The sequence below is a fragment of the Carcharhinus amblyrhynchos genome, chromosome 3 (genome assembly GCF_965287045.1).
Source record: "Carcharhinus amblyrhynchos chromosome 3, sCarAmb.v2.hapA, whole genome shotgun sequence".
In the NCBI taxonomy this organism is placed as follows: domain Eukaryota; kingdom Metazoa; phylum Chordata; class Chondrichthyes; order Carcharhiniformes; family Carcharhinidae; genus Carcharhinus; species Carcharhinus amblyrhynchos.
Window position 1 is genome coordinate 90454460 of NC_137326.1, and position 18094 is coordinate 90472553.

The following is an 18094-nucleotide window of genomic DNA, read 5'->3' on the forward strand; positions in this document are numbered from 1 at the left end:
TAGAACACAAAATAGAAGAGCTCCCCAACACCAATTCATGGAACACCCCAGAATACACCTTCCTAGCTTAAAACCGCTCTCTTTCAGCTAATTTTTAGATCTTTCTTTATTCGTTCATGGGATGTGAGTATTGCTGGCTGGACCAGCATTCATCATCTACCCTTAATTGCCCCTTGAACTGTGCGGCTTTTTTGACCATTTCAGGGCATTTAAAAAGTCAACCACATTGCTGTGGGGGTTTGGAATCACCTGTAGGCCAGAATGGGCAAGGATAGCAGATCTTCTTCCCTAAAGAGCCAGATGGGTTTTTATAACAAGGGATTCATGGCTATTGTTGAACTTTTAATTCCAGATCTTTAATGAATTCAAATTCCACCACCCATCTATCATGGTGGGATTCAAACCTGGGTCCCCTGGACCATTATCCTAGATCTCTAGAGCAGTGAAAATGCCACCATGTCACCATCTCTACCTAAGATTGTCTTAGTTTGGTGTTGTGGCCTTACATATCAAACTCTTTTCTGAAAGTTTTCTGTCAATCTAGGGACATAATATCATAGTTTAATACAGTCCACCTTGAATACAATTTCCTCAGAAGTTAAGAAAATTATTTAGGCTGCTTTTGAAACCACGTTGACTGCCATTTACTAGATTACCTCCAAACCAGGGACTGCCCTGTTATTGCTAACAGATGAATCTGCATATAATTATATTGTTAGTTGCTGATTTGAGCCGATTTGGTTCAACACCTTTGGAGATATATTTAGAAGTAGTTTAAGATTCATCAAGAATCTCCAAACATTCATGTAGTGATATTCAGGCTATACTGTACAATAAATTCAACAGAAAATGGGAGCAGCGCCCTCTACAGTTGGATCACCTCCAGCTTCATGTTTAGTAACCATCTGCATAATGCTGCATTTTTAAAGTCATATTTGACTGAAATGTTAATTCTGTGTTTCTCTCTCCACAGATGCTCCACACCTGTTCCCAGCACTTTTGTTATTTCAGATTTTTAGCATTTGCAGTGTTTTACCATTTGTTTTCTTAACCCTTTCAGTGCTGAGTTTCGCAATTCCCAAAATATGCGTTGAACTGGAGAATGCTGAATATTACACTACAGGGATAGATTAGTACAGTCATCTCCAATTAAAATTAAAAATTACCAAGTGGCACCCATGGCATTGGAACTGGTTATTCGTACTCAAAAGAAACCAAACATGACAAATAAAACAAACGGGGAATCAGTCACAGGTCCCTGCTAACACAGTTATTGGGAAGCTGCATCTGGGTCTTCCTTGAATTTTTCCTTCTTTCTTCTGCTCGATCACGGCCATCCATTTCCCTCCAACTTATCCCGCCACGGCAGATGGGTGGTGGAATTTGAATTCACTAAAGATCTAGAATTAAAAGTTCAATAATGGCCATGAACCCATTGTTGTAAAAAGTCATCTGGCTCTTTAGGGAAGGAAATCTGCTACCCTTGCCTGTTCTGGGCTACATGTGATTCCAAACCCCCACAGCAATGTGGTTGACTTTTTAAATGCCCTGAAACACCATGATCCAACCTTTGTCACTTGAGGATAATTACAACTTTAAATCTACCATTTGTTATGATGCCAGTTATGGGAAGACTGGACAAGCTGGACACTTATTAGGAATGGGCTGGGCAGATGATCACTGAAATTATATAGTGTATGAAGGAACCTAGTGTAAGGGGAAAGAAGAAGAGGCGGCATTTGAGATTAAACTGAAATAGCAAAAGATTCTTCACTATACTAACTTGAAAACACAAGATATAATGATTAAATAGGTATACTGAGCAAAAGATAATGATTCTAAACAATATGAGCTTCCACTTTAAATTCAATCCAACAGACTTAGCTTTTACCCTGATACACTGGAAGATGATGTTTTTAAAAAAAAATCTCTATATTTAGTTTACACAGATCACAGCTCACGTCCTTGATATATCTCTATTAAGGTGACTTCCTGGTTCAAGTATCAACAGTAAGAAGTCTCACAACACTAGGTTAAAGTCCAGCAAATTTAGTTGATAGTAAACTCAAGCTTTCAGAAATGCTGTTCCTTCGTCAGGTGTATGGGAAGTTTCCCTTCCGTTTCACTTTCCAGGTCAGCTTCTCTTACATCTGGTTATTTATTTTCATAAAGTACAAAACCCACCACATTTTCTTTTAGAGCTTAGCTCCACCTTCAGCAATTGTCTCCATCACATACTCAGGGCTTTCGTGCTTCTAGAAGTCTCTCAGCTCAGTCAGAAGCTCAAGCATTGTCTGTAAATAGACAAAGGCCTAAACCAAACTGAAAGTACACCTGAAACAAAAAAAAAACCCTACATTTTTAGCCCTTAATATAACTACCAATAGACGCAATTATAACATATTGGAACATCGGGTCACAGTGTTAATCAATAGAATTCCATACATCACCACTCACGATCAGAAAGGGCATCAAGGTAAGGCATGGCAATACAGAATAATAATATTCTAAAATGAACCATTACACTCTGTCACTTTCCATTATAACCATCGGTATGGCATTCATAGATAACTTCTTAAAAATCTCTCAGCAGCCAGCAAGTCCCACTTATACACTGCACAGACACGACCAGCAGGGCTGCTGCCAAAGAGAAAGAAGATTTCTCAGAAAGGATCGTCAATCTTTACAGATTGAGACCACAGAGCAACTTTGGTTCACAACAACTTCAAGTATATTAATCATCCTGCTTGTGCAAGCTGGCCTAACAATATAAAACGGGACAATTTCTCTTCTGAAGGATAAGGGCAGTGCTAGTTTAAATCACAAAAAGGATACCAAGTTTTTTGCGAATGAAATTTTAATTTTAAAATTCCAGACATCGCACTAGTTCAGTTATTAAATCTCTGGTGGTTTCGGAGTCAAATAAGCCTATACCTCAAATAGGTTGTCAGTCAGTCTTCAACACGTCTGCCAGCTGGAGCACCATGCCCACATGCACATCTTCCTTTTTGTGGATAGTATTAGCAGTAGTTACAGGGGATACATTAAAGTTAGACCATCTGCCGACCCAGCTAGACAGGAGTGAATAGTAATGAAAACCAAACGGAATCATGATGGAGTTAAATTATTCAAAGTTGAGATAAATTAAAGTTCAGTGCAACCACTCAATTGTCTGTCAACTGAAAAGTGCTGTCACAAGCCTGAGATTACCATATTTTTCTGGGATATATAATGATTTTACAGTTCTTAGTACGTCAGTTAGAAAAAGCTACAGTTTTACACGGTTTCTCTGCTCATTTTTTTAATGAATTTGTGTGATTTTGGAATCATTGGCTACATCTACAATTATTGCTCATCTGGGGAAGCTAGTAACGTGTCACTTTTTTTTGACTGTTGCAGTCTGTGTCCGTAGGTCCATCCAAAGCACTCAGGATTTTGACCCAGTGAAGGAACAGTGATGTATTTAAAAGTCAGGATGGTGTGCAAGGTGCACTGGAACTTGCAGCTGCTGCCAAAACGTGAGAGAGATAGGAGGAAGCTGCCATATGGTCGATTGAGCCTATCTGCCGTTCAAAAGATCATGGCTGTTTCTGGGCTTCAACTCCACTTTGTCCTAGTCTCCATATCCCTTATTTGTCTGAGAAACTAAAAATTCATCTATCCCTGCCTTAAAATATAAGGCACTATTTAATGGAGGTGACGGGAGTCTTGCCCACTGCTTGGAGAGTTGATGATAGTCTCATTTGGGGAAGGCCTGCCTTATTAAAAGACACTCAGATACTTAACAAGACAATAGGAGGTTTTTCCTCACCAGAGAGGCAGTGGTTGCTGCCAGTACGACACCCACACGAAGCCTAATATCATCAGTGGATCCCTGGCCACAGCTGAGCAGTGGTTAAGAGGGTGGTTGGCCAGAAAGTGTCCCCTCCCAAATCCCACAAACAAGCACTGAATGCCTTTGAACATGAGTCCCCACCTGGCACCTTTCTGCCTGATTAAATTCCTCACCACCATCTAACGTGCCATTGGGGAGGACATCAGATTCCACCCATTGTCAATGATGGAGTTCTGCAACCCTCTGGGTTAGAGAATTCCAAAGTTTTGCCACTCTTTGCGAAGTAATTTTTTCTTATCTCAGTTCTAAATGATAAGTCCCTTGCCCCAAGACTGTGGCCCACGTTCTAGATTCCCAAACATGCAGAAACAGCCTCAGTATCTACACTGTCAAGCCCCCTTCAGAATCTTTATGTACAGTAAGTAGTCTCACAACACCAGGTTAAAGTCCAACAGGTTTATTTGGTAGCACAAGCTTTCGGAGTGTCGCTCCTTCATCAGGAGAGTGCAGAATTTTTTTCACAAACAGGCCATATATATAGACACAAACTCAAATACAAAATAATGGTTGGATTGTGAGTCAATTCTTTACAGGTACAGACAATGCAAGTGGAGAGAGGGTTAAGCACAGGTTAGAGAGGTGTAAATTGTCTCCATCCAGGACAGTTAGTGCGATTTTGCAAGCCCAGGCAAGTTATGGGGGTTACAGATAGTGTGACATGAACCCAAGATCCCGGTTGAGGCTATCCTCGTGTGTGCGGAACTTGGCTATCAGTTTCTGCTCGGTGATTCTGTGTTGTTGTGCGTCTTGGAGAATGCTTTCCCGAAGATCAAAGGCTGAATGCTCTAGTCTGCTGAAGCGTTCCCTGGCAGGAAGGGAACACTCCTGCCTGGTGATTGTCAAGCAGTGTCCACTCATCCATTGTCGTAGCATCGGCATGGTCTCCCCAGTGTACCATGTCTCAGGACATCCTTTCCTGCAGCGTATCAGGTAGACAACATTGGCCGAGTCAAAGGAGTCTGTACCTCATACCTGGTGGATGGCGTTCACACGTGAGATGATGACATCCACGTTGATGGTCCAGCATGTCTTGCAGAGGTTGCTGTGGCAGGGTTGTGAGATGTCATGGTCACTGTTCTCCTGAAGGCTGGGTAGTTTGCTGTGGACAATGGTCTGTTTGAAGTTGTGCGGTTGTTTGAAGGCAAATACTGGGGAGGTGGAGATGGTCTTGGTGAGATGTTTGTCCTCATCAATGACATGTTGAAGGCTCCGGAGAAGACGTTGTAGCTTCTCTGCTCCAGGGAAGTACTGGACATCAAAAGGTACTCTGTCCGTCGTGCCCCTTGTTGTCTTCTGAGGAGGTCTGTGCAGTTTTTCACTGTGGCACATTGGAACTTTCGATTGATGAGTTGAGCGCCATATCCTGTTCTTATGAGGGCATCCTTCAGCATCTGAGCAGACCCTGTGCATAACCAGGGCTTGTCCGTAGGGGATGGGTTCTTTCACTTGTTTAAGGCGGAAACTGGAGAAGTGGAGCACCGTGCGGTTATCCGTGGGCTTGCGGTACAGTGAAGATCTCAGAAGACAAACGAGCAGCATGGTACATTGGCAAGACCATGCAGACGCTACGACGATGGATTAATGGACACTGCTCGACAATCACCAGGCAAGAGTGTCCTCCCCCTGTCGGGGAACAGTCCAGCAGTAATGGGCATTCAGCCTCTGATTTCAGGTAAGCGTTTTCCAAGGCGGCCGTCACGACACACAACAACATAAAATCGTTGAGCAAAAGCTGATAGCCAAGTTCCGCACGCATGAGGATGGCCTCAACTAGGATCCTGGGTTCACGTCACATTATCTGTAACCCCCATGACTTGCCTGGACTTGCAAAATCTCACTAACTGTCCTGCCTTGAGATGATTCACACCTCTTTAACCTGTGCTTAACCCTCTCTCCACTCACATTATCTGCACCTGTAAAGACTTAGTTACTTGTTAAGACTCACATTCCAACCCTTACCTTATAAATCGAGTTTGTACCTACCTATGCCCTGTCTGTGACAATCAAATCCTGCACTTACCCGATGAAGGAGCAGCTCTCCGAAAGTTCGTGCTACCAAATAAACCTGTTGGACTTTAACCTGGTATTGTGAGCCTACTTGCTGTGCCCACCCCAGTCCAACGCCGACAACTCCACATCAACCTTTATGTAATCATCTCATTTTTCTCAATTGTAATAATATCACAGGATGACCCTCTCCTCCCAGGGGCCAACCTTCACCGTACTGCTTCTAACATAACTATATCCTTCTTTAAATATGGAAAACCAAAATCTCACACAAAGTGGTCTGGGTATGATATCAGCAAAGCCCTGTGCAATTGTAGCAAGACTTCTTTATTCCTGGACTGTAATCCCCATGCAATTAAGGCCAACAGGCCATTTGGCTTTCTCACTGTTTGCTGTAACCACATGCTAAATTCTTTAATTCCTAGTAAGGACACAGTCAAATCTCTCTGAACATCAACATTTGCAATTTTTGCCTGCTCTTCTATTTTTACAACAAACCAGACTTCCAAAAGGTATTCAGTAAGGTGCCACACAAAATGTTAATACACAAAATGGGGGCTCATGATGTTGAGGTTAATATATTAGCATGGTAGAAGACAGGAAGCAAAACGCAGTCAGGTAGTGAATAACTCCTCACTTCTTCTCATAATGCGCCATCTGCCATCTTGTTGCCCACTCACTTAACTGATCTAGTTCTGTTTGCAGCCTGTGTCCTCAGAACTTACATTCCACAATGCTTGGTAGCATCAGCAAACTTAAGAAACATTACTAATATAAAAACAGAAAATGATGGAAAGACACAGCACATCTGGCAGCATATGTGGAGAGAGAAACAGAGTTGATATTTCAAGCTCTGAAGAAGCCATACAGATTAAAACATGAACCCTGTTTCTCTCTCCACAAATGCTGCCAGACCTGCTGCGTTTTTGCAGTATTTTGCTTATTTTGGATTTCCAACATCTGCAACATTTTATTTTTATTTTAGATATATTACTCTGTCATTTGCCCAAGTTATTAATATAGTTGGCAAATAGCTAAGGCCCCAGCACTGATCCTTATGACCATCCACGATTTACAGCCAGCCAACTTGCGAATGCTCCATTTATATCTGCTCTTTGCTTCCTGTGTGTTAATCGATGCTCTGTCTAATCTCACAGGACAGTGAAGAAAGTTATCTCTGATTGCAATAGGATGTTGATCAATTGGACCTGTGAGCTGATGAATGGCAGATGAAGTTTAATTTAGATAAATGCAAGGTGATGCATTTTGGTAAATTGAACCAGGGCAGGACTTACTCAGTTAATGGTAGGGCGCTGGGGAGAGTTACAGAACAAAGAGATCTAGGGGTAAATGTTCATAACTCTTTGAAAGTGGAGTCACAGGTGGACAGAGTGGTGAAGAAGGCATTCGGCATGCTTGGTTTCACCATTCAGAACACTGAATACAAGAGTTGGGACGTCTTGTTGAAGTTGTATGAGACATTGGTAAGGCCACACTTGGAATACTGTGTACAGTTCTGGTCACCCTATTATAGGAAGGATATTATTAAACTAGAAAGAGTGCAGAAAAGATTTACTAGGATGCTACCGGGACTTGATGGTTTGGATTATAAGGAGAGGCTGGATAGACTGGGACTTTTTTCTTTGGAGTGTAGGAGACTGAGAGGTGATCTCATAGAGGTCTACAAAATAATGAGAAGCACAGAGATCAGCTAGATAGTCAATATCTTTTCCTAAAAGTAGGGGAATTTAAAACTAGAAGGCATAGGGTTAAGGTGAGAGGGGAGAGTTACTAGAGGAGCAATTTTTTCCACACAGAGGGTGGTGAGAGTGTCTGGAACAAGCTGCCAGAGGTAGTAGTAGAGGCAGATACAATGTTGTATTTTAAAAAGCATTTAGATGGTTACATGGATAAGATGGGTTTCAAGGGATATGGGCCAAATGCGGGTAATTGGGATTAGCTTAGGGGTTTAAAAAAAAAAGCAGCATGGACAATTTAGGTTGAAGGGCCTGTTTCCATGCTGTAGACCTCTATGACTCTACGATATGAAGCCCAACTCTGTGAGCCCTTATCCTATATTATTAAACATGTGACACTTTATCAAATGTCTTTTGGAAATCCAAGTATATTGCATCAACTGATTCTCCTCTATCTACTCTATTAAAGATATTCTCAAAAACGCCCTAATAAATTTCTCAAACACAATTTCCTTCTTGCAAAACTACGTTGACTCTGTCAGATTATGTTATGATTTTCTTAGTACATTGTTTAGACTTATATAATAATAGATTTCAGCACTTTCTGGTAAACCAATGTCAGGCTAACTGGCCTATAGTCATTCCCTGTTTTCTCTCTCCCTCCTTTATTGAATACTCATGTAATACTTTGCTAACTTACAATCTGCTGGGACCAGTCCAGAATCTAGGAAATTTTGAAAAATCATAGCCAGAGCGTTCACTATCTCTGCAGCTCCTCTTTTAGAATGCTAGGATGTAGATCATCAGTTGCTGGGAATTTGTCAGATTTTTGTCCCTTGAGTTTCTACAATTTTTTTTACAGATGCACCATAGAAAGCACCCTATCCGGATATATCACAGCTTGATATGGCTCCTGCTCTGACCAAGACCACAAAAAACTACAAAGTGTTGTGAACATTATTTGGTCTGTCATGCAAACCAGCCTCCCATTTATTGACTCTGTCCACACTTCCAACTGCTAGCATAATCCAGAACCTCACGCACCCTGGATGAACGCGCTTCCACTAGGAAAAGGATACTTAAGTATAAAAAGACATACCAACAGATTCAAGAACAGCTTCTTCCCTGCTGTCATCAGACTTTTACATGGTCTCAACATATATCAAAGAATCATAGAACCCTACAGTGCGGATAGAGGTCCTTCAGCCCATCGAGTCTCCACCGACCATAATCCCACCCAGGCCCTACCCCCATATCTCTACATATTTACCCACTAATCCCTCTAACCTATGAATCTCTGGCCATGCTAAAATTGCCCTCAGTGTCCTATCAACCTAATCCGCACATCTTTGGACTGTGGGAGAAAACCGGAGCATCCGGAGGAAACCCATGCAGACACAAGGAAAATGTGCAAACTCCACACAGACAGTGACCCGAGCCGGGAATTGAACCCAGGTCCCTGGAGCTGTGAAGGAGCAGTGCTAACCACTGTGCTACTGTGCCGCTATATTAAGCTAGTCTTTCTCTTCGCCTTACCTGTAATTGCAACACTATATTCTGCACCCAATCTTTTTCCCATATGCACTAGATGAATGGTATATTTTCCCTCTTTAGCATGCGAGAAACAAAACTTTTCACTGTATCCTAATATGTGACAATAATAAAATCAAACCTTTGCTGATATTACCTACCCTTAATTTTCTCCCTCTTTTTCACACCTAGGTTAACCTCGGTTTCTTGTGTCTTCTACAATGAAGACAAATGTAAAATGTAAAATCTCAGCCATTTTCTCATTACCATATTAATTTCTTCTGTCTCTGTTTCTAAGGACCAACATTTATCGTAGCTACTTTGTTCCTTCTAATATACTGATAAAAATTCTTACAATCTGTTTATATTTCAAGGTTTTCTTGACTGATTTATATAATTGTATGGAAGGACCAATGGGGGACAGCTTCCAAAGTGCCAACCAACCCATATCTTGAACCAATTAACAGACTTTTTGATTATCGATTTTTTGGACCTCGGGAAGAAAGGTGTGCTCTCCAAAATGTTGAAAAATATCAATTTCCTATGCTCAGCACCTTTGACAGAAGCTTTTTCTTCGTTTCTGTTCAGCTGACTTAACCAAAATACAATAACTTTTGTATAATTGGCTTGGATATCCTACAGTAACTTTTAGTAAAATTAACATTTAGTGTCACAAACTTACATTAACTCTGCAATGAAGTTACTATGAAAATCTCCTAGTCGCCACACTCCAGCACCTTTTCAGGTTCACTGAGGGAGAATGTAACATGGCCAATGCACCCAACCAGCACATCTTTCAGACTTTGGGAGGAAACTGGATCACCCAGAGGAAACCCACGCAGGCACTGGGAGAAGGTGCAGACTCCTCACAGGCAGTGACCCAAGCCAGGAATGGAATCCAGGTCCCTGGCACTGAGCACTGTTCCACCATTGTGTATAATCTGTTTGAATATCCTATAGTTTAAAATACACAAATTAAAAATCCATGCTTATATCTGATAAACAAATTCTTTTCAGATCTCTTTCTTACAAAGCATAAACTGTGTTCTTAGAGTATGCAATAAAACAGCTATTTCTTTCACAAGACAGGAGCTGTACTTCTGCCCCAAGAAATGAAGTAGCAGTTAAAGTGAAACCTGAATCCACTTTGTAAATAACAAAAACTATCTTCCTGTCTTTCTTGGATTTAACAGAAATCATTTTCCAACACAGCAGAACCTTGATGATGCTCTACTGTGAATTATATTAATTATCGAGCAGATAGAAATAGCTCAGTCTCCTGATTACATTAAGCCATTGCTCAGTAACATCTTTGAGTGCACATCTCTTCTCTCATCCCCATCCACCTGCTGTGGATTATCAAGAAGTCTTTTCACTGGCACTAGATACCTGGAACCGCAGTTGGTGCTACCCTGCATTGGCCCTTCCACATTATACAACGAGCCAAGGAAACCCTTGAGGTTTCAAATACCACCAGTTGGAAGGCTTTTCCTAAATGCATTATTCTCATATACCCAGTATCAAGTGGCTCCAATGAGAACAGAAGTGCAAACAGTTGCTTTTCAAACACCATATATTCAACTGTTGGAATGACCATGATACAACACAATCTCTCAATGCTGTAATCCAGAGATTGGTGGGAATGCAAACACAGAGGAGATGCTACTCACTATAGCTTTTCTGGTATATGCTTAGCAAGGATTCAATACAGCATTTCAATTGTCTAAACAGCCAGCCAGTTTGACTGAAGGACAAAAATGAAAAGCTGCAATTGGTATCAGTAGTAGCCCCCAAGAAGTCAAACCCAATGATGAAAGACCACAATGATTATTAGAGAAAAATACATGTTTCCTGAAGCAGCAACGTAGCAAACCACAGCGAAACCTATTTTAGGTTACTTGTTGATGATTAATGAGTTAGGCTGGCTGGCCAACATTACTAGAAGAGGCACCAAGTAATTCTTCAACAATCAACTCTACTTTAAGACTGAATATGGAATGGTCTCAGCTGGGCAAGCAACATTACAAAATATTTAATAATATTTACAGCATAGGAACAGGTCGTCCAACAGGTGCCTATTCCATGCTGGCAAGGTTCATGGTTTTTTAAAATCAGATAATATAAAGCATGACCCATGTGCACACCAAAGGGACCCATAGGCTGTTTCTTGCCAACTTGTACCTAAACTCTCTCAAATTGTGCAAACATGGGGAGCTAACATACACTGCATTCCAGGGAGCTAACATACACTGAAATCCAGGTGGATTTCTCAGTAACTTAGTTTGGAGAGTCTTAACAATAGTCATCAGTACACATTGACTGTGTCAAATCCCCCAAATCTGTCAAAATATTGAACACAATCTTCTAATCAGCTTTAGAAATGCTACAATTGACACTAATCAAACAGGAAACTGTGCACTTATCTGGTTACATTTAAAAATATATGACTTGTAATGCAGCATCCAGGACTACTCAGTGAAGAAATCTACACAGAGAACTGCAGAAAGAATCAGCATGGAGGACGGTGGCAGTGGTTAGCACCGCTGACTCACAGAGCCAGGAACTCAAGTTCAATTCCAGCTTTGGGTCATTGTGCAAACTCCATGCAGACATTCTCTCCGTGTCTGCATGGGTTTCCTCAGGGAGCTCCGGTTTCCTCCCACAGTCCAAAGATGTGCAGGTTAGGTGGTTTGATCATGATAAATATGTGGGGTTACAGGGATGGTGCTTGGGTAAGATACTGTGTCAGGCAGTTTATGGGCTGAATGGCCCCCTTCTGCACTTAGGGGTTCTATATAAAAACGACTGTGGGTAGTCCAGTTGGAAAATTGCCTTGGAGGATAGTCAGGGTTTACAGGATTGGGAGGGGTAGATGGGTCAGGTATGAGTTCTGCAGTGACCCAGGCAATGGACTAGAATTTTTATGTCAAACATTTCCAGGGTAATTAAATCAGAACGGTCCAAAGTGTCCAGCTGGAATTCTCCGGCTGTTCATGCTCCTCCACCACTGCCAGCGAAAATAGAGAATTTGGTGCTCAGCCAAATCTCCATTCACTGCAGCGGGACTGGAGAATCGCAGCAGCAGGCAAGGTCAAAGAATCCAGCCCTCTGACTCCAACTCGGATTCAGACATTTTGCAGAGGTTTCTGGAGAGGATGGGAATTCCTGTCAAAAGTATAAACATCCCAGGCACAGAAGTAAGCGCGTCAGGGCTTCTGCCAGATCCCAATAAGCATCTTGGGTATCTTGTCTCCGGTGATCTGGAAACTAGAAGGTCTGGGCTACAGAGTTTCTAAGACCCTTACTCCTTGGTTTAATTTAAAATGTAGCCAATCCATTTCCAGGTGTTTTACATTTCGTTGCATCATGACAAATCGAGACCAAAAAAAGTTGCCAATAGTTTCACACGCAACAAATATTAAACTTAAAAAAAGTGGAAATAAATAAGTTTGGAAAGATCCAACTTACTGAAGTGAAGTTTGTTTTTGTCTGGCTCTGGTTTTGGTTTTGTGCTTCTTGCTCCTGGAACTGTAAACCTGCAAGGTGCTTCTCAAGGGCCTCCCAATCCATGGTTGGAAGCTGGGGTTCTTCTGTTACAAAAGTCCCCGAAGTCTCCAACTGGTTTGTGGCTACACCACCACCACCAGTTATTCGCAACGCTTTCTGCAGCTTTGGAAGAGTCTTATTTCCTTTTCCGCCTTGTTTAATTGGTGCTATGTTGCCATTTTGCTTCATTTCACCTGCAGTAACATTAGAAGGGACTGGTGGGATGACTTTGACTTCTTTTAACTCCTCCGCTAAACTCCTGCTGGCAGTTTTAACAAAGCCATTGTTCTCAGAGTAGTCACCATATTCACTTTCCCACTCTTCTATCACCTTCTTTTTATATTCCTGATAATCCTCATCTTCTTCATAATCCCCCAACGTGGCAAGATCCAGACTTGGAGAGGATTTGTACTCAGAACATGGCGTCACTTTGTTGGAGCTTGATTCAGAACTTGCTCGACTGCAGGAGTCACTTCCCAAATCCATACCATCTTCCCTGTAATCCTGGGGAAGAAATACAGTGCAGTTAAATGCAATACTATTATTTACCTGACTTTGCTCCAATTCATTTCTTAAAACGACTAAATTGTCAAGTAGTCTTTTGTTAGCACAGAGGGTTTTAGGGAAGAGAAAAAAAAAGTACATTTTGCTAAAGCTTTTCATCTTGCACTAATATCAGAGGAAACAACAATATTGGTATTCTTGTGGTTGTGTGACGAGAGTGCAAGATCAGAAGCTTTAACAAATTGTCTTTTTTCAGCAATACTTGTACTGGCAGCCTTTTTGGGCACATGGCACACAGCAGAGATCGGTGTGTTTCCCTTCCAAGAAATTGTACTTCAATGGGTATTACTATTTATGATGATTATCCAGTGTTTCTGCAATTGCAGGGAGCTGGAGACATCCTACCTTTATAAATCACAGACACCGCAGATACTAACCACAAAAACAATGGATTTTGTTTAATACTACCTCAAAATTTGCATATGAAACATAATTCTTACATTTCAAAGCAAAACAATATAGTATATTTTAAAAATGCAACAATTCATTAAATATTGTTCATCTGTGGTCAGATCTGCAGCTACTTGGTACCACAGCTTAATTACAAAATACCTATTTTCTTGAGCATAATGCTTATTCATGCTCTGTTTATAATTTCTTTGCATCTTGACAAATATTAAAACTGAAAAAAGTAGTTTTAAAACAGACAAAAATCAACTTATTTGTCAAACATCATTCACTGATCCTTGTACTTGTTATATACAAAGTGGTTATTTGTTTGGATAAACTGTACATATTTTACGGAAGAACAATACTTTGTGAAAAGAATGCCAATTTTTTGGTCCCAGTCACTTCTGCTGAACAACACAAAGTTTCTCTGTATTTGTACTTACGAGTGTATACCATTGCCAAGAAGTTAAAACATAAGCCATGCAGAACAATGGAGTTGTTTTAAGCTCAAAGCAAGTCACTTCCAATTGCAATATCATTTGGAGAAAACCACTGATCCAAATACATATTTGTTTCTGAGAAAGAAAGTACCCATCATGGAGGAAAATAAGCTCCCAATGATGTCCCTTTTGTTTTAAATCATAGAACCTCTTTAGTGCAGGAGGCCATTCAGCCCATCGAGTCTGCACTAACCACAATCCCACCCCGGCCCTATTGCCATAATCAAATATGTTTAACTTGCTAATCCCCTGACACTAGGGTCAATTTAGCATGGCTAATCAATCTAACGTGCACGTCTTTAGACTGCGGGAGGAAATCGGAGCACCCAGAAGAAACCCATACAGACACGGGGAGAACATGCAAACTCTGCACAGATAGTGACCCAAGCCAGGAATCGAACCCGGGTCCTTGGAGCTGTGAGGCAGCAGTCTTAACCACTGTGCCACCCCTACTAATTAAGTAAAACACTAGTTTAAAAAAAAAATGACTGGCATCAACAAATGCATCTTAAACTGTTTGCAACCATTACAATTTCCCAATCCCAAAGGCAGCAGGAGCAGGAACCCTTCCAAGTCAAACCCCAGATATGGATAAATACTACCATCCTGTCATGGTCACTGGTTCAAATTTATGGAATTCCCATCTTAACAGCACTGTGGTAACACTTTCATCACATGGACTTCCACAGTTCAAAAAGGTGGCTCACCACCTCCACACGAGGCACTGAGGAATGGACAATAAATATTGGCCTCCCTGGTGATATCTAAATCTCATGAAAATCTCTCTCTTGAAATTGTCAATTAACTTACTCCAGCTGAAGAAAATCTGTCCTTGGAGTCCAAGAAGCAAGGAAACAATTATTAAGGATGGTTCGGCGATGCAATAAATTAAATACTGGCCTTTGATTTTTGTGACCTGGATTCAAATCCAGCTTGGTCTAAGTTTCTTCCATCTGCAGGCTGCAAAGATTCCACGTGAAATACATTTGGATACTCTATATCCAGTTTTCAAAATTGGCATAGTCTGCAAATTGATTCTGAACTGACCATCATAGTCAGAAACCAAAGACTGGCTAATCTGCACAATGAGAAAGTAGAAATTGAGGGCATAAACTTAAAGTGCCACTCTAAAACCATTTAGAGTATCATTTCAATGCCTTTGTCAAACCAGTTTAAAAAAAGGTTTCAGTTGGCCCAGAGCTTTCAGAGTCCAGAAACATCTGACCACATCATCGAAGCATTTAAATCTGAACAGCTGGGGATGGAGCTTTGTGCTAGTCTTCAAGTTCAAGGGAGAGGCAGTGGAGTATTACCACTGGACTAAATACCCCGGGGAATGCTTCTGGGGATCCAGACTCAAATCCCACCATGCAGGATGGTGAAACTTGAATTCTGTACAAACCTGACATTTAAAAAGTCTAATGATGACCATGAAACCAATTTTCCATAAAAACCCATCGGGTTCACTTCAGGGAAGGAGATCTATAACCCTTATCTGGTCTGGCCTGGCTATGTCTCCAGACCCAAAACAATGCGGTTGACTCAAATGTCCTCTGAAATGGCTCAGCCAGCCATTTAGTTCAAGGGAAAACAAGGATAGACAATAAATGCCCAGATCTCACAAATTAAAAAAAAAACATCCAGACAGAAAGGTCTGAAATACAGCCAAGAACTATAAGCAAGATATCACTTGACTAGAACTTATATTGCAACACTCAGTCTCAGACTGATAAGAATGGCATAAATCCAGCCTTATTTAGCAAAGTGTGTAAAAGATCCACCAAACAACCTTCTTTTCAAAAGAACTGTATTTTGCTGGTGGGGGCAAGGATGCCATTTCTACAAGCTAACAATTGTGGCATTAACATGGTTACTTGGTGCCTGAATTATTACAGCTTACAAACTTTAACTGTGGTAATAAATGTAGTAAACAGAAACCAAAATTATAAACACTTATATAAAGTACTTTTTGTCCACCATTGTTTGACACATTTACAATCAATTGCTAACTACATACTGATAAGTTACAAAGATCAAGGTGCAATTGTGACAGTTAATGCTTCACAAAGGCATTATAGAAACCGCTACAAAAAAAAACTGTGGAATTCAGTGAGAAGGGTTGAAATTTATGACTGGTTAACTGCTCAGGCTATGCCACAGATATTAAATGTAAGAGATGTTCACTGAGCTTGTTGCTCTCAATTTTAGACACTTATGAAATGATCTTCTGGACAGAAACAGAAATACATTTTACATGCCGCTAACATAACCAGGATTACGAGGTAGAAATTACTGGGCACTCACTCGATAAGTTTGGACATCTTGCAATGGATCTCTAATTGGGCCAAACAGTCCCCAACTGAGACGAAAACTACAGTGTTCAGCCAGTCAGAACACCATGTGTCAAATATTGACAGAGAAATGATTTGTTGGACTGCCCCAGTGACATCGATCATGAGACATGCTTGTATATTTTACTTCTCACAGACTGCAACCGAGCACATGATCCACATAAACACAACATAGCAAAGAAGCACAGTCAATCATCTATGCATTTTTTTGACATTTTAATACATTGTTCTTGAAAAACATTCTGACCCTCCCTGAAGGGGATTTTCTTCTCCTGCATCACCTCCTTGTTTCCTGTACAATACACACAGATAATGGGTGCTGTGGAGCTAAAGCATGGAACTCTGCATTTAAATTGTTTAGTGGCTGATAATTGTGCATCACATTCTACAAATTCTAACTAAACAGTTTAATTTAATTTTCATCACCAGGCACGTTTCATAACAGATTCACAATTAAAAATCTGTTAACCAGCATTAAACCATCCTTTTGATAGGGATGAATGCAAACAGCCTCCACAGCATATTCTGGACAAATTAGAAACAAGGCATTTGCCTAGGCTGAAAATTCTTTCCCCACACTGGTAACTGATCCAGTTTAAGCTATTCTACAGAGGCAGGTGCAGTTTCTTTCTGAACAAGACACAATCTTGGGCCTTCAGGGCCTAAGCTGCAGCTTCTGGAATATTTGTTGTGAACCATTTGTCAGCAACAACAGTTAAATAACACCGAATAGTGTCTGTGTTACAAAGGCGGGTTTAGCTGGAGAACTGTCCTGATGAAGATTTCAGCCCTCGCTTACCCTTTTCCAAGGGAATCACAGAATGCGCATTGGCGGCAAAAAGCCAGAAGTCTGACAACAGCAAAAAAAACCCCAAGACACACAAAATAATAGAAACTCCAAGAAGTTGGGAGCACCGATTCATTCCCCCTTTCCTCACCATTGTGGGCTGTTGGTCTCACATGTTTCATATTTGAATAAAGGGAGGGGGAAAAGGGCACAGTTTAAGCACATCTGAGAGTGTATAAATCAGGGGCCGGCAGTGTGAGCACCTCCTCCAGCGCCTCTTGTCCCTCACTCCGGCTACTTCACCGCTCAGTAACCCGCTGAACTGCGGCTCCAGCAAAACTCAGCAGCAGCAGCAACATACACCGCAACCTCCTGGAAAGTGTCAAACAAAGGCAAACTTCCCAGGGAAGGAAAGAAAGGAGGAGAGGGGAACAGCAACAGCAGCCTGAACTGTGAGCATAATCCTCTACTTACAACGGGAACCATTCAGCTTCACATGGAGGCAGCTAGCGGAGATTCAGCAGACACTGGAGCCTTTCATCTCACCGCCACCGTCCTCTTAAAAGGGAAATAGCCATGTCCCCCACCTCGCTCGACCTATTTCACACGCCTGCCTGCTGTGTGTTTTTTTAAATGTGGCAGAGACAAGATTTGACAGAAAGTTTTACCAAGTGTGAATTGAATGGGGGGGGGGGGGGGGGGGCGAGGTTGCGTCAATGAAACACACGACCAAAATGTTTGGAACAAAATACTTAAAACAAAAAGTGCTAATGTGGATAACGAGCTTCAACCCGGCGGTACAAGGAGACAAGTGACGTTTCTTGTTG

General features: G+C 41.3%; 1 protein-coding gene across 6 annotated transcripts in view; it reads right to left on the reverse strand.

Annotated features, from left to right (window-relative positions):
* schip1 (schwannomin interacting protein 1) overlaps positions 1-18094 on the reverse strand; it is a 686116-nt gene that overhangs the window by 150167 nt on the left and 517855 nt on the right. For 3 of the 6 annotated variants that reach the window (XM_080185496.1, XM_080185502.1, XM_080185498.1), the window contains one exon: positions 12598-13179. In XM_080185496.1, the coding sequence (XP_080041622.1) occupies positions 12598-13179 (582 nt within the window). Of the gene's footprint in view, positions 1-12597; positions 13180-14939; positions 14958-17418; positions 17476-17741; positions 17864-18094 lie in introns of those variants that run through there. The other 3 variants (XM_080185497.1, XM_080185499.1, XM_080185501.1) reach the window with 3 other exon arrangements.